This window comes from Lotus japonicus, chromosome 6, assembly GCF_012489685.1.
Source record: "Lotus japonicus ecotype B-129 chromosome 6, LjGifu_v1.2".
NCBI classification, from domain to species: Eukaryota; Viridiplantae; Streptophyta; class Magnoliopsida; order Fabales; family Fabaceae; genus Lotus; species Lotus japonicus.
This window is the reverse complement of record NC_080046.1, coordinates 61,815,181-61,830,963: the sequence shown is the minus strand read 5'-3', so window position 1 is coordinate 61,830,963 and position 15,783 is coordinate 61,815,181. Positions and strand designations below refer to the sequence as shown.

General features: G+C 34.3%; 2 protein-coding genes across 6 annotated transcripts; one reads left to right on the top strand and one right to left on the bottom strand.

Annotated features, from left to right (window-relative positions):
- Positions 1 to 175: 175 nt before the first annotated feature.
- LOC130722265 (glutamine synthetase leaf isozyme, chloroplastic) lies at positions 176 to 4,864 on the bottom strand. 2 transcript variants are annotated; one of them, XM_057572950.1, is made up of 14 exons: positions 4,686 to 4,864; positions 3,806 to 4,062; positions 3,631 to 3,670; positions 3,410 to 3,513; positions 3,274 to 3,322; positions 3,069 to 3,175; positions 2,579 to 2,666; positions 2,350 to 2,478; positions 2,183 to 2,257; positions 1,527 to 1,580; positions 1,412 to 1,449; positions 1,157 to 1,316; positions 994 to 1,054; positions 176 to 530 (listed from the first exon to the last, which is right to left on the bottom strand). In XM_057572950.1, the coding sequence occupies exons 2-14, from the start codon at positions 4,051 to 4,053 to the stop codon at positions 391 to 393; spliced, it is 1,293 nt and encodes a 430-aa protein (XP_057428933.1). In that variant the 5' UTR covers positions 4,054 to 4,062; positions 4,686 to 4,864; the 3' UTR covers positions 176 to 390. The 2 variants fall into 2 exon arrangements, with proteins under 2 accessions (XP_057428933.1, XP_057428932.1); XM_057572949.1 differs by having other exon boundaries at positions 3,806 to 4,056; positions 4,686 to 4,862.
- A 3,965-nt stretch (positions 4,865 to 8,829) lies between these two features.
- On the top strand, positions 8,830 to 15,745 carry LOC130722568 (uncharacterized). 4 transcript variants are annotated; one of them, XM_057573332.1, is made up of 15 exons: positions 8,832 to 8,976; positions 9,087 to 9,134; positions 9,284 to 9,312; positions 10,204 to 10,285; positions 10,752 to 10,855; positions 11,202 to 11,328; positions 12,150 to 12,244; positions 12,549 to 12,672; positions 13,332 to 13,412; positions 14,011 to 14,109; positions 14,385 to 14,543; positions 14,636 to 14,696; positions 14,799 to 14,866; positions 14,958 to 15,128; positions 15,237 to 15,745. In XM_057573332.1, the coding sequence occupies exons 4-15, from the start codon at positions 10,247 to 10,249 to the stop codon at positions 15,555 to 15,557; spliced, it is 1,449 nt and encodes a 482-aa protein (XP_057429315.1). In that variant the 5' UTR covers positions 8,832 to 8,976; positions 9,087 to 9,134; positions 9,284 to 9,312; positions 10,204 to 10,246; the 3' UTR covers positions 15,558 to 15,745. The 4 variants fall into 4 exon arrangements, with proteins under 4 accessions (XP_057429313.1, XP_057429315.1, XP_057429312.1 ...); XM_057573330.1 differs by having other exon boundaries at positions 8,830 to 8,976; positions 9,087 to 9,312; XM_057573329.1 differs by having other exon boundaries at positions 8,839 to 9,134.
- Positions 15,746 to 15,783: the final 38 nt, after the last annotated feature.

Below are 15,783 nucleotides of genomic sequence, written 5' to 3'. Positions count from 1 at the left end.
AGGAGTTTTTCTATGCATACTTTATCTTTTTGGGTCGAATATCCCATGTTCTTTATATGGTTTGAATATTCAGTTTTAATTGTTGTAGTCCCGGTTCCCAAAAAAATTGTGAAATTGGAATGCTTGCTATATTTCTTTTGGTTTAGCCTCAGTTACTTCTAGGAAAAGAACAAAATCAAATCCGAAGGAACACTGAAATATAACCAAGCATCAATGTTTGTCCAGATGCAAACATAACCAACAGAATTTATGATATACAGTGCACATTTCATTTGACAATCAATAACTGGGCATAGGAGCCTCTTTTGTCCAAACAAGATCTTCAGAATGTAGATAATCTAAAAGGAAAGTGTACGTGCTCTCCATCAAGAATGCCATCAATCAATAGATTTAGACCTTCAATTGTATCTTCTGAGCTGCAAGAGCTTCAGCCTCTAGAGTTGGTTCCCACAACAAGGTAGTCTCTGCCAGCAATGCTGTCACAACATATGGATCCATGTTTGAAGCAGGGCGCCTGTCTTCCAAGTAACCTACAATCAAGAGGATATGCAAGGTAAACAATCAAATACATGGTAATTGCAATTTCCTAAGTGCATGTTTGGAAATTCTTCTACAATTGATTCTGAAGTCAGAATCAATTCTGGAGAGAAGAGTAGCTACTGCATTTCAGAATTGATTCCATTGAAGCAAAAGCTAATATAAACATGATGCAAAAACAAAGTTATTAGGAAACAAAGGCAAGTGATTTTGCAACACAATGCCAATCCATAAGCCTGATGGTAAGCCAAGGTGTTGCATTGGCAAATTTGCAATTATTCAAAATGTTTAAGCTACTCAATTTTTTTTAGCTAGTTAATTCAGTTAAGCACAAAATGCTACATAATTGATTATGAGATAAAAGAAGCTAATCCAAACATGTCAATTCTATAATTTTGTACTGTTCATTGAACTAGACCCTCTAAACAAACCGTAGAACTATTGGTGGTGACTAACCTTTTCCTTCCTTCTCTGTGTCTCTTCCCACACGGATTGAGCAACCCCGGTTAGCCACTCCCTGCAATCAACTTCATTAGGATGTTTCACACAAGAAGAAAAACTTTATGCTTGAATACTCTGTCTTTTACAAGAATAGGTATTGGAAAATATGAAACAGTACCCAAGAAAATGTGTTAATGTCGGCTGTTTCATGCTTTCCCGTCAATCGTCTCTCATTTCCTTCTCCATAAGCACGAATATGGTCCTGGTGGCGAAGGGATAGATTCAAAATTGCCTTCTTGATTACCTCAAAGCCTCCCTCTTCCCTCATGCTCTTTGTGCTAAAAGCAAATGATATTTATCAGCTTAGTGATTTATCATGTCAATAAGATAAACACATACAATCATGATTCATGACAAAGGCATGGACAGAAACCTGTAATTGGTGTGGGCTCCGGCACCGTTCCAGTCACCCTAGCAAGTTCAAAACGAAAACAATTAGTATAATTAGCACTGTATAAGAAACAATGTAACCTAAAGCATTATAGTACCTCAATTGGTTTTGGATCAAGAGTGAGGACAACACCAGCTTGTTCAGTGATTCTCTGTCAGAACAGACAAACGCAATATATTCAATTAGAATTTAAATATACAAAATTGGATTAGGGGCAAGAGAACATGCACAAGATTGTTTTTACACAAAACACAGTCAACAATTTTCAGTAACAAGCAAAATGCCATAAGCTTAAGAATGCAAAAATTTCTTTCATGATCTTAAGATTCTTAACACTTAACAGATACTTAGGAATAGTATAGAAATAGATTGAAAGGGAAAAATATCTAATTTGTAGTGTATTCTATTCAATCTTTGATTTCTTCGACTGTGAAAGAAGAGGATAGAACTAAAGAGGAAAAGAATATAGATACATGACAATAATTATATGTTGATACTTCTGCATAACTACAAGCAAATGTTGTAATTCTCATGTAAACACACAATATAAAATCATCAAATCAAGCTTAGTGCAAACAGTCACTTTTTAAAATGCACCTGCACATGAATAAGAACCATACAAGCAAAAGTAAGATATTATTATTGTGCCAAAAACTCATTCAGCAATAAAAAAAGTGACATGTTTTCATCACTGATTATTTCAACATGTTAATTTTTCATATATACAAACCAAAAGTAGGTTAAATGAATTACCTCAAGGAGGTACCTTGAAGCCCAGATATGATCACCAGCTTCAATACCTACACTAGGACCAACTTGATACTCCCACTGCAATATTCACAGAAAAATAGTTACAAAAACTGAGTTCAAACTTCATATACATTCATAAGCCTTAAGAAGTTGGCTGTCAAGAGATATACCTGCCCAGGCATAACCTCCCCATTGGTGCCACTGATGTTGATTCCAGCATACAAGCAAGCCTTGTAATGAGCATCAGATATATCACGTCCGAATGACTTATCAGCCCCGGCAGCACAGTAATAGGGACCCTGATATATAAAGAAACACCTGATTAAATCCACTTTATGAAATTCACAAATTCCTGCAATGTGAACAAAACTGAAAAGAAAACACAAGAAGTGACATTACCTGAGGACCAGGATAGCCGCCAACAGGCCATCCCAAAGGCCACTTCACATCCGTTTGAAGTAGGGTGTACTCTTGTTCTATTCCATACCTTTGAACAATCAATAGACAACATCAGCATGTCTTCTGTTAAGATTATAATTCCACACCAAAAGTTCAGTATCTTCTATTTGAGTGAGTGATCATATGAAGAAGGAAAAAAGAATATAATATCTAATTTTGTTAGGTATCATAGACTAGACAAAAAGTACTATATATGTCAGCATATTACATGGCATCACTAGTCATCATATATCTTTCTTGTTCGCTATAAATCACCATATATTGAAGAGGCTTGTTTATCATAACAGTTAGATACTAAGTTACATTTTTCTAGCTTCTGATAATAGTTAGTAATATTAAGCCTAAATAAATGAATTAATTCTTCGATCATGCAATTTATCATCCCAAAATTGTGGTTATCTTTGTAAAGACAGTGAGTAAAATAATATACCATGGAATTTCAGCTTGAACCTTTGGGTTACTGAAGATTTCAGCAGCTCTGTGCCGCTTGTTTGTAGGGATAGGCTCACCTTGTGGTGTGTAAGCATCGCAAATAACCTTTGCAAAACAAAATAATTCAAATTAACTTCATAATATCTGTATTTCCATTTCAATCAACATGCCATGAGACCCATATCAAGTATAACAGCTCTTACCAAAATATTGTTACCACCACGGAAAGGATCTCTGAAAATTGCTTGAGGACTGCGGGAAAAAAAGACTAAAATTAAAACTGCGCCCGCATGCAGTAATTAGTAACATTAATATAAGTATCAGAACAAAGATTCTTACTATAGAATTACTTCACTATCATCGCCCGGTGCCTGCCCAGTGCTAGATCCATCATAGTTCCATTTAGGGAGCTCAGAGGGATGTGAAACAGGCTTCGATATAGTCTGAGAATTGAAAAATATATATATAGAATTGTCATGAGTAGCATGAGATAAATCAAATGACAACAATGGTAGGAATGTTTTTTTCATAGTAAGTTTTGCACATTATAAATAACATACTCTTGATTTACTGCGAACATCGACACCAGTCCCCCCAATCCTGTTTCAAAAAAAGTATCACAGCTTTAAATACCTAGTATCCTCATATAGAAGGATAAAAAATGATATAGTTATTGAAAAATTGATCTTGCAAACTATGAGATAAAGACAGAAAAAGAAGAATATAATGAAATACCAGATGTACTCAGCAATGAACTTATCAGTGTATGGAGTGACATCCAAATTAAGCAGACCCTCTAGCCTGTTGATGGTGCTACCATCAGACTTGATTGCCAGTACTCTAAACTTAGAAGCACGTGCAACTTTCTTGTTTTGTTTCCACAATAAAGAACTCCACATGTTTGATGTAATGGGACTTGCATTGGGAGAGGTTTTGGTGATTCTCGTCTGCCATTGCGTCGAGGGTGCCAAAATCTGTGCCATGTTCTGCTCCTTACAAAACAAAGTAGTCATGAGAACCCCCACCAAATAAAGGATTCAAATTTCAAATTTAAACAAATTAAGCAAAAATAATTAAATAGGATGATGATTTAATTCTTAATGCCTATCAGCTATCTTGCAACCACTCTCAAATGATGACTAATGAAGCTACACACAATATCATTCTAGAGCACTTGTCAAATCCTTGTTAAACCAATTTCAGTCAGTGCTTGAAAAGTACTAAAATCTGTGTCATTTCTCAACAAAATATACACATGAAAACATCACCTATATATCATCATTAAGATAAAGCACAAAAGAACATTAGTATCATATCAACTATACTCAAATTAATGACTACTTCAGATCAAAGCACTGAAAATTTAATTTCCTGTTTAAACCTTACATAACATTTCAGCCAGAGTCATTACTATACTCTATAAGATGCACATTGCATAACATCAGATTAGATGGAAAAGAACAAGAAAAAAAAACAAAACAATCCATACTCAGAACATAGTATGAATGAAAAATGAGCAGAGAATTAACAGTGACAGTAGAAAAATAAAAAAGAGAACTTGATGGCACCAATCCCAACTCAGGAAGTTTGAATGAAATGGGGTTACGAAACTCACCAGTAGAGAGTGGAAAAATGGCTAAAGATGCAAACTTGAACTAAGTTCAAGTGAAAATGCGCCCCGTGTATGAGTCAGAGACCCTGAGGCAGAGTGTGAAGAATAGTAGTAGGAGAGACTCGTGTGAGATAGATATGGGTTGATGGGCAAAGACTGAAAGAAATCTATTGGCTTTTGTAATATCGATAGGGGTGTGTGATGTGTGGTTGAAGATGCTTTTTGGTCCCTTAAAGACCACCAAGAGAAGCTTGGACTCACAACAATTTAGATAAGGTATGGTGGCATTGGCAGCTACCTTTTTTTTAATCACAAAGATATTGCCAATGGTAAAGATTCTTATAATAATCATAATGATCAGGTTAAAACTTGTTGAACATGGTATTGTTTATAGGTTGTTTAGATCTTAGGTTAGGTTCAACCATGACATGCCAAATTGAGAGTTGAAAACAAACATTTGGAGCATATTTCTATGGATTTTGTAATTTTAATGTGTATTATTTGGAGCATATTTCTTTGGATTTTTGTATTTCTAATATGTATACGTCCTCGGTTTCCTATGAATAGTTTAGATTGTCTCATTACAAGCTATACATAAAGTCAATTTGATGACTATTGTAATAATGGAGCATTTTAAGATTAGAAAAATTATTGTTTTGGAGGATTTGTTTCTCTTTCTTGCAAATCTAGGATGATGTACTAATATTTTTTAAAATCAATTATCCCACTATAAACTACTTACGCGAAAATTTCCACCAAATTAATTCTAACATTAATTGTAGAAGAGCGTGTTAAATATTATTTTCTTCGTTTTCTCACAATTCGAAGGCACAACCGAAATAGTGGCGCTGCCACCCTCCTTTGGGGGGCTCATCGGCATTCCATCTACTTAGGCCCCGTTTGGAAACACGGCTTTATTAAGCGCTTATACATAAGTTATTTTAATTTTTTTATTGAAATAAATTGAAAATATGCTATATATAAACATAAGCTCTTTTTCATAAGCTATCCTGAATAGCTTATGAAAATCAGCTCAAGCCATAAGTTGTTTTGCATAAGCTCTCCCAAACACTAACATAAGAGCTTATGCTTACAGATAAACTCAAATAAACTCTTCCAAACGGGGCCTTAGTAGATGTTCTTTTCCCACATTAGGTGAGATTCTAACACATTAGGTGGTTTTGATATTCAAATAGGTGGATTTTTTCATGTTATTGTTAGGTTCTCCCCCTTGTTTTTCGACCACCACTCCTCCCCACCGCTACCTTGGTCGGTTGCTCCCCTTCCGCTTCCCATCTACACCACAGGCTCGGCCACATACACTAAAACTTGCTGACAGGTGTCGCGCACCCCTTTGTTTTTACTCCACCCAAATCGCAGGTGCAATCGAGACAACCGTTCGCGATAGTAGACACTGACTTCAACTCTTATCACAGTCTACACCTCCTGCCACTAGTTTGTGACCCTGACCCTGGGCTCCGCTTTTGCCGTCGCCTGTCGATGTTTCCTTCACCTGCCTCAGTCGATTTAGCTTATGTTGTTGTTTGTTTGTGCTCTACATGAACCTTTCTCTTCTCTCCATATTCTAAGATCTATTGATTTGACCCCTATTGATGCTGCACAATTTGCAACTCTGGCAGAGCCGGATGAATTGTGTTGATGAGAGCGTTATGTAAAATGGATTATGAAAGTTCTTTCTGCTCAAAAGTCATTTTACTTCTCCGTAAATCTTAAGAGTTTTCAAGAAGTTTTATACGACCTTAAAAACTTTTTACACCATTTTCGCTTAAATGAGCATGTTTATTTTCCTTTTGTATATGCATTTGCATTACAACTTTTTGATATTAATTATTTTCACACAAGTGTGGTTTGACAACACTCTAAATATTTATTCCAAACATCTTTTCAAAAAAATGGAAAGAGATCCCATACATGCATATAATTATTTTTTTAAAAATTGATCTGAATCACGAAACTCAGCAATAAGCAACCGTGTGTATAATATAGCGCTCATTTTATTTTTATTACAAGAAGACAAGATAATAGGAATCTCACAGCAGAAACAGAGAGGGAAAAAAGTAACACATGCATGCATGCCTACTATTTTTTTTTTGGCTTTTCAAGGACTCTTAAAAGTAATAATTATTCTCCTTTATCAATTTCTTTGTTAATACGATTATCGCATACAACTATATAAACCTATTTTTACAAGGGATGCTGGACCACTTTAAATTTACATGTGAGTAAAATTTCTAATTTTGTGGGATGCAGATATGCTTAGATCAAACATTATCTCATTTTGTCTTGTAGTTTGGACATGCTAATTGCTATACCGTCATGAACTGAAAGTTACAAGTGATATCACAAATTAAGACCATGTAATATAGCATAGCCTTGAATCCAAGTGAATCTCATCAGCACATGATGAAGATCATATTAATCACATGGGTACATATCTTTTGCTTTGGCATTGGCCAGACCAAACTGTTCTTGATGAATGGTTGTTGGTGAGGGGAGAAAGACGTTATGCTTTGAACTTTGGGGACCACCACTGGAATACCATTTTCAAGCAATGATGGCCTTAGCCTTATGGACATGGTTCACCTCACCTAATTTATGGGTTTATAAACTTTCACTTTGTGATACCATTATTGTTTGTTTGATTTGGATATCTAACCAACTTTAACTTTTTTATATGAATGCAAATTGTTAATGTGGAAATCTCTTTTTTTATATATGGGTTGAAAGTTAAAAAGTTTTCAGCTATATAAAATAAATGAGAATTCAAGGAGTAAAATTCATTTTCATGATCACCAGGTTCCAATACAGTTAATAGATAATTGAACTCTTTAAACATTTAGTTGAGAGTTTGATTGCTGAGCAGTGTGTATGAAGAATAGTTTGTTGAGAAACCTTAATATATATATATATATATATATATATATATGATCTTAGAGTGTGCTCATGTTAGCCGAAGGTAGGATATCTTAATTAAAAAAAAAAAGAAAAAAAAAAGTCATATCCAGGTTTCATGAAAAGAAGTTCTGAAAACCAGCAAAAAAGTTGACTAAAGTTCTTTACTAGTGTTTTTGTCCAATTTTCTGGTTTGTTTGGGGATTGGCCCAGTTCTCACTAGTCACTGATGGGCTCGTAGGCCACTTGATTGTGGGGAGCCTATTTGCTTCCTTCCTCCCAGATTGCACAAAAATTAAAACGGGCGAATGTTTTGAACAAAAAAGCACAAAACAACTTAATAGGGGTTTGGGCATTGGCGCATTGCTGCAATACCTTTGAAATTGAGAGCTTCATTATTTGTACTATATAAAAGACAGATTAAAAAAATTATGGCAAATCAAAACAAAAGGCACGGAACCCCTCTATTTAAATGGATATTGTTCCGACCCGCTCTAAAAACCATACAACCTGATGACATTACGGCTGGCAGACATGAAACACCACATAGTTGATCAGCGAGACTTGGATTAAGAATGGGTCACCCCAAAACCATTGCCAAAGTGTCCGACCTGCCTAACAAAGGGCCTAATTATCAACTTAAGTAGGACGAAACACAAGTCAATTGTGCGCTTGGAAGCTTCACTTAAAGAACTTCTCTCACACTTGTAAAAATTTCAAACATACCTACCAACCTATAAATATAGGTTGTATCGTTCATTTACTTTTAACATGATATTCATTTTTCACATTTATGAAATATTTGTAGGATTCTCTTTTTTATTCATTCACTCTTGCAATAATTATCATATCAGGACTAATTTTTCTTTATCACAATCTGGTGTGATAACATTTTCCTAAAAATTAATCATACCTCTTCCCTCACACTCATGGTCAAAACTTGTCAGGGGGCAGATAAAGGTGTCTAATCCCCATTAATTATGTTACTTTTCCCACGCTAGCTCCAGTCCACAGCAAGTAGTATAATTAATTTACCCATTTGAAAACTAGCCACTGTATTTCATTATTTACTAATTATTTAATTAAATTGTCTTAAAGTAACAATGATATGTCATATGTGATTCAAAGAATGAATATGAGCTGTATGCCTCTGCTTCTTTCGACAAAACCGAAGAACAAAAGAGAAGTACTTAAGATGGTCAGGAAATAGATATATTATTATTATTTTCATTTGATATCAAAAAGCAAACAGTAAAAAGAAACAAAATATGTAGAATTTATGTAAAAGCTTATGATTATATTATATATGTATATTTTCTGAAGAGGAATTCAAATATTGGGTTGGAAAATGACCAGCTTTTCATGATGCCAGCAGCACCAGGTACAGAATCACCTGTATCTGCTTGGTTGACAGCAACAACAACATTTTCATTATCTTATTTTCCATTTAAGTTCTGTTTTTTTGTTGTTTGTTGTTGTTTCCAACAAAAGAAGAACAGTTGGAAGGAAGCAAAAAAGAACAACAAAGACAAGAGCCTGGTCCAGTCCTTTTCTTTCTGTTTTCTTCTTCTTTACTTCTTCTACTTTGTCTCACAGTTGTCACCTCTCAACTCTCTCTCTCTATTGAATGCATGTTTGTTTCAAGAGCTGAAATTTATCATCTCTGATAGTTTAAAAACATGGAACAGCTTGCCAACTTCATCATTCGCCCACCAAGGTATCAACTTTACTCCTTCTTCCTCTCTGTTAGGATCACTTTCTCAACCAAAGTGTGCTTTTTTCTTTTTTTTTTCACTTTCTGGAACTTGTTTTTTCTCTTTGAATTCTCAGATGGGTATCTGAATGTACTTCTTATGACTATAACAACTTCCTATTGCTTGTTATGTTCTGAAAATGAGATTTGCAAATCAGGAATAAAAAGGAGTGAGAAAGGAAATTATATGGAGATTTTTGCTTTGTGTAGATAGGGGAAGAAAATGGAGAAAAGAGAAAATAAGTGAATTTATTTATTGTTTGGACAGAGAGAACATGGAGAGAAACAAAGATGGATTTTTTCTCTGTTTGTCTGGTTGGACAAAAAGTGAAAATATAGAGAATGTATTTATGTTAAATGAGTTTTACATCTTTTTAAATAGTTGTAGGTATAAGTAAGTAGATGAAATTTTTTGTCATTTTACACTAGTTTTTGCATTTTTCTCATTTTGTTCTCATAAGAGAATGGAAAACTTGTAAGTGGATCTCATTATGTTCCTCTCATTTTAATTTTGTGCAATGTACCATTGTACCTCTTCCAATTTTCTATTAAAACAATCACAGGGTTCATGTTGGTTGAAATATTTTCAGGATTTATATTGAATAGTCATGTCCTTGTAAGTTGTAATTTTAACGATATGTGATGAAGTTCAGCTGCAATATATAGCTTGAGGCATGGTTATGCTAATTATGCAGCTGTATGTGGTATGCCTGTCACAGAGTGGCTACATACTTCAATATCCTTCTGCAATCCTGGTGTTAGATTAGATGAACTCACAGGGACTAATTTCTTTGCATTATTTCATTTCAACTTTTAAATTACTGTGATATGATTGCATCTTTTACTGATATGCAGAGCTGAATATGATCCAAAAAATGATTTGCTGGAGCACGAGTTCATGTTAAAAGGGAAATTGTTTCAACGGAAGGATGTGGAGGTAAGGTTAAAAAATAAATTCAGCATGTCAGTAAAAGCATTAGATATGTGAAAACCCATTGAAAGATTGCAAGTTTCTGCTTTTGAGGCTATAGCTTTTACCCTGAAAGCAATTCAGTTTGAAAGCAATTCTATTTGATTGCTCTTTTGGACAATTGTCACAATAAATGTTACTTATCTAGAATGTCAACATAAGTAATGGGTTAGTCACATTTAAAAACAGTGAAACTGTTGTAGGATGAATAAAATCTCAGAACTAATAATCTACACGACTTGCTTCTTTAAGTTTTGTGCTGATTCCTTTTATGCACGTGATATTCTGATTTTATATATCAATTCAATTGGGAAGTTATTGTTGATGACATTGTTTGTTTGATCGTTTCCATCGTAAGTATTCTTTTTTTATTTTATATTTTAGTTGATGACCCGAAGTATCAGCTTGTCATGTAATATTTGATATTTTGCAGATAAAAAACAGCCATGGTATTGTTCTTCAATGCAGTCATTACATTCCTATAGTCAGTCCTGATGGAAAGCCTCTGCCGTGTGTAATATATTGCCATGGAAACAGGTGATACTGATATAAATTGTATGACCAAAAGTTAACTCAGTCGCATCTTTAAATCCTTTCCTTTTCAGTTTCTTTATGTAGCTGGATAAATGTATGCATGATCGGTTTGACACGGTGACCATGTGGGAGTTGCTGTATTTGCAACATAACAATGCTAATTTGAAATGTTTGTTTTTTCAATATTTGTTTACTGATTATGTACTCAGAAAACTATGAAAATTCTTGATATTAGTAAATTCTGATCTCTTTCATGAGGTTCTTTGCTGATGATTTTTTATTTGTAATTGCTCGCTTTATAGATTTCTGTTCTATATGTTCTTGCTTACTCTGTCTATGTTTATGGCAGTGGATGCAGGGTAGATGCCAGTGAAGCTGCTGTAGTTTTACTTCCTTCAAATATTACAGTTTTTACTATGGATTTCTCAGGATCTGGAATTTCTGGAGGGGAGCATGTCACTCTTGGTTGTAATGAAGTAAGTGCTTGATCAATAACTGTTTGAAAGAATATAATTATCATTTATTCAGTATGAACTTATTGATCATGCCACAACTTGCTTGATTTGGGTCTCTTAGATATATCTGCCAAAGTAATAGGAGAATGATGGGGATGTAACACTAGGGATTGAAGATGGGTTCATGAAATGGAGAAATATTTCAAGCACACTTTGTGATTTTGTGATTACCAATTGCCGGCAAACTCAAAGGAGGATTCTACTCGATAGCTATAAGATCATTAACGCTTTATGGTTGTGAATGTTGCTTATTGGGCATTAAAGTGCCATGAAGAGCGAAGCCAAAAAATAAGCATAGCTGAGATAAGAATTTTGAGGTGGATGAGTAGGAATACTAGTTAGGAGTTATGCTTTCAAAAGTTAGAGTAGCACCTATTGAGAAGAAGCTGACAGGAACTCACCTATGGTGGTTTAATTTGGTCATGAGAGGAGAAGACAGTTAGAGGCTCTAGTTAAAAAAAAAGTTTAAAAATAATCTAATTTAAGAGGGTTCAGGAAGTCCAGACATAATTTCATAATCACTAGTTTAATCCAAAAGTGTTACCAAATAACTTTGGAAACATGGACTGGAATACTATATAGCGTTGGCAGAAAATATAAAACTTGTGATGTGCCTGATGCAGGATACTTATCCTTAATTATTTTTAATAAACTGCTGAATATATTTCAGTAAAAAAATGCTTGGGTTTGTTCTCTGCTGGGATTTTTCATATGCATACTACCATTTGCTTTGTTCCCGTTTTCTTCTATGAAATTTATTTAACATTATTAACTGTTTTCAGAAGGATGATCTGAGGGCTGTGGTCAACTATCTGCGGACCGATGGAAATGTCTCTCGCATTGGATTATGGGGACGCTCAATGGGTGCTGTGACTAGGTAAATTTTTATTGATTCTTCATTTTACCTTTCACTTTGAATGAGGTTAAAGAGGAAAAAGTTATTATTAATATTCATACATAGGTTGTAGCAAGAGGTTGTAATCGGTTCTGTTATTATTATTCAGATCTTAAAGGTAATTGCTTCTAAGAAGTTTATTAATATTCAATTATTCATACATAGGGTACTATCGATGTGTTTTTTAATCTTGAAGTCAATTCATAAACTCCCTGGTTATGTAGCAATTCAATCTTACAGTTTACATGGCTTTTCTTCTTGCGATTAACAATGTCATTACTTGCAGCCTGATGTATGGAGCTGAAGATCCTTCAATTGCAGGGATGGTTTTAGACAGTCCCTTCTCTGTTTTGGTTGATTTGATGATGGAACTTGTAGATACATACAGTGTTCGTCTACCAAAATTCACAGTGAGTATATTCTATTTTTGGATGGAAAATGAGAATATCTTTCATATAAATTATCTATCTGAAAACTGAAACTTTTAATGTATGATTTCATTTCATATTTTAATGCTTATTTACATTTTGGTTACTAAACTACCTTCATGCTTAGTCTATGGTGTGTTACCACATAATATATATGACCAAAAGTTGTTTGGAGGAGGTTCCATTTTAACACCAATTAATAACTCTACTCATAGAATTTGAATAGTTTTTCTTCTTGTGTGTTCAAGACTTCTTCTTTTCTTCTTTTAGATGCTATATCTTGAGAAGCAGTTGATCAAAACTTAAGATTTATTATGTAGCAATATAGCAGCTCCAACAAATGTTTATGCTAATTCTTTTCTCTAGGGGATTGTGAAATGTGGATATCTGTAGTTTGCAACATATAGTCAGATCTTACAATGAACATTTTAAATTCTTGGTATCTTGAACACATATAGCATCTGATTGCAAGGCCCTTTTTACCCTTATTAAGAGAGATTGTCATCGCCCTTTTCCCCATTTATTAATGATAATTAATAAATAAATTATATGCCCAATAAATGAAGCACAGTTGCTTAACCTTTTCTAGAAGAGCATAGATTCGTGGCATTATTTTTGATGCATTTTTTTCCTTGTTACAGGTGAAATTCGCAATTCAATACATGCGAAAAACAATCCAGAAGAAGGCAAAATTCGACATAATGGACTTGAACACCCTTAAGGTTCCTTTTGAATTTTTTTTCCCTATAGAAGTTTGTTTACTGAAAGAATTTATTGTTATTGACCTGATTGTATGTAATGATTGATTAGTTTAACCGAAAAATAACTGGGGAGCTTTACTTTCTTTGCTTTTCCTCATTAGTTGTCGAAATAACTTCAAAAGTTAAAATCCTACACTTGTGCCTGATCTAGGTTACTAAGGATGTAAGTATGTTAGTATAAATGATATGATATATTTATAAATAAAATTATATATATTTGCAAATGTTTTGTTTGATTGGATTTGTTCGGTTGTGAAAATCAAATCCGAAAACGATACAATCCAATAAAAAAATTCAAATAACATGAACTTATTTGTTAGTCAGTCACATCAATCCCCAAGTTTATTGAGTAATTTTATTCAACAACTTACAATTTCTTGCAATAATCATATCTAGAGAAACCTTTTCAAATCAATAAATCAAATTCTAACTTAATTCACATGGCAAGTTTTGACTAGCTGGAAGTGTTGAGGAAAAACTAAATGTCAAGGAATTTTTTTTGGGGGTCTTAAATCTGCTTTGCCCTTGCTTACATAGTCATTATTTTTTTGCATTGCAGGCAGCAAAATCTTGTTACATTCCTGCTCTACTAGGGCATGCCATTGATGATGATTTTATACGTCCTCATCACTCAGATCGTATACTTGATGCTTACATGGTAATTATCTGTAGGAATTCTTTTTATTTTTCAAAAAAATGATAAACTAGTTTACATAACTAAACTTCTTCCAGCTCTGTCGGGTTAGGTTAGACTAAGTCTTCATGTTATTTTCTAAACGGCTAAACCTCCATGCTTGCAACTTCCAAAATTATAAGACATGTCTTCTCAATAGTTTCTCAGACAGGGCATATTAGGGGTCTTCTATCTTCAATTTATCATTTTAACATGCCATTTCATGTGCTTTTTGTCTTATGGCTTTCTATGCTTTGTAGGGAGACAAAAGCATGATTAAATTTGAAGGCGATCACAACTCTCCGCGTCCTCAGTTCTATTTTGATTCCATAAACATCTTTTTTCACAATGTTTTGCAACCTCCAGAAGATGAGGTTGGGGAATCATTTTTTGACATTATGAATGGTTACTTTGGTAAGGTAAGTTCACCATTCAGCTCTTTAGTTCCATTTTCGTCAATGCAAAATTCCATTCTTGAACATTTTCTTATAAGTTCAATGTTTTAACTCAGGACATTTGGAGATCTGTGCATGAATTAGGCGGCGGCAATGAACCATCATCTGAAGACAAAGGCATGGCTCAAATACCTAATCTCTCAGACATTTGTGTCTATGAGAACAGACATTTTGTGACCTCATTTATGAAATCTCTCATTGTTTCTTTGCTAATTGCAGAACCATCAAGTAGTGTTGTCGATGCCAATAAGCAAGTCCTTTCAAAAAGACCAATGAGTAGGATGAAGGTTTGTATTTATTTACTCAGTTTATCATCAGAGGAGAAATGCTTGCACAAACAATGATTAGCTAATTCTGCTTGATATGCTTGCACAACAGGAAGAGAAATGTGATGAACTCTCCTCCTCCTCAGCTATGATTAGCTTTGAACTATCAGATGGTCGTCTCTACGATCCCAGTGTTCCGACCACGTCAGATAATGATCAGTATGTGGAATTTCAACTTGATGACCTTGCAGGCTTTCCATCCAATACAGTTGAAGAAGAAAAAGTGAGTCAACTTATTGGCTATCACATTGAAGTTTTGAATACATGGTAATGGTAGTACACATAAAATATGATTTTTTGGCTCTTATGGATTTGTCCATATTGTTCTTAGATGTTGATGGAAGCAGTGACAGAGTCATTGAAAGACCAGGAAATTAAAAATCCGTCGGAAGAACAACCACCATGTCTCTCATCAAGAGCAGCACCACCACCATCGACATTCGACACATCATCAGTCACTGAGTCTGGCAATAGTACAGAAAGTGCTTCTGCTTGTAGTGATTCTTCTAGCCTAAAAAATTCATCAGAAAATGACATATCACATAAGACCAAAGCCACATTAACTGTCATTAGGAATCCATCAAACCATGTCGTGAACGGATTAATTCGCCGTTGGGACTTCAACTTTTTCAGAAACTGTCATAACCGATAAGATAAGAGTGCTTGTATATTCACAGGTGATTTTACATTGTGTGCTTGTTACTAAAGAAAAATATTATAGTTTACAAGATTTAGTATATGTTTGGATTATCATCTAACTAATCATCTACTATTATTTGACAGTTAAGAAAATTGTTGTTTTCTTCACTTGGATGACTATCATGTGGGTTGGTGAACCAAAAGTATTTTGGTTTAATCTCACTTTTGATCTCTTATCT

Coding starts and splice junctions, on each gene's coding strand:
- LOC130722568 (XM_057573329.1), top strand. CDS start 8,958: ATGATGCCAGCAGCACCAGGTACAGAATCACCTGTATCTGCTTGGTTG. Junction 9,313..10,203: donor TTCATCATTCGCCCACCAAG/GTATCAACTTTA, acceptor ACTGATATGCAG/AGCTGAATATGATCCAAAAA. Junction 14,867..14,957: donor GACCAATGAGTAGGATGAAG/GTTTGTATTTAT, acceptor CTTGCACAACAG/GAAGAGAAATGTGATGAACT.
- LOC130722265 (XM_057572950.1), bottom strand. CDS start 4,053: ATGGCACAGATTTTGGCACCCTCGACGCAATGGCAGACGAGAATCACC. Junction 3,323..3,409: donor GATAGTGAAGTAATTCTATA/GTAAGAATCTTT, acceptor TTTTTCCCGCAG/TCCTCAAGCAATTTTCAGAG. Junction 1,450..1,526: donor TTGATCCAAAACCAATTGAG/GTACTATAATGC, acceptor TGAACTTGCTAG/GGTGACTGGAACGGTGCCGG.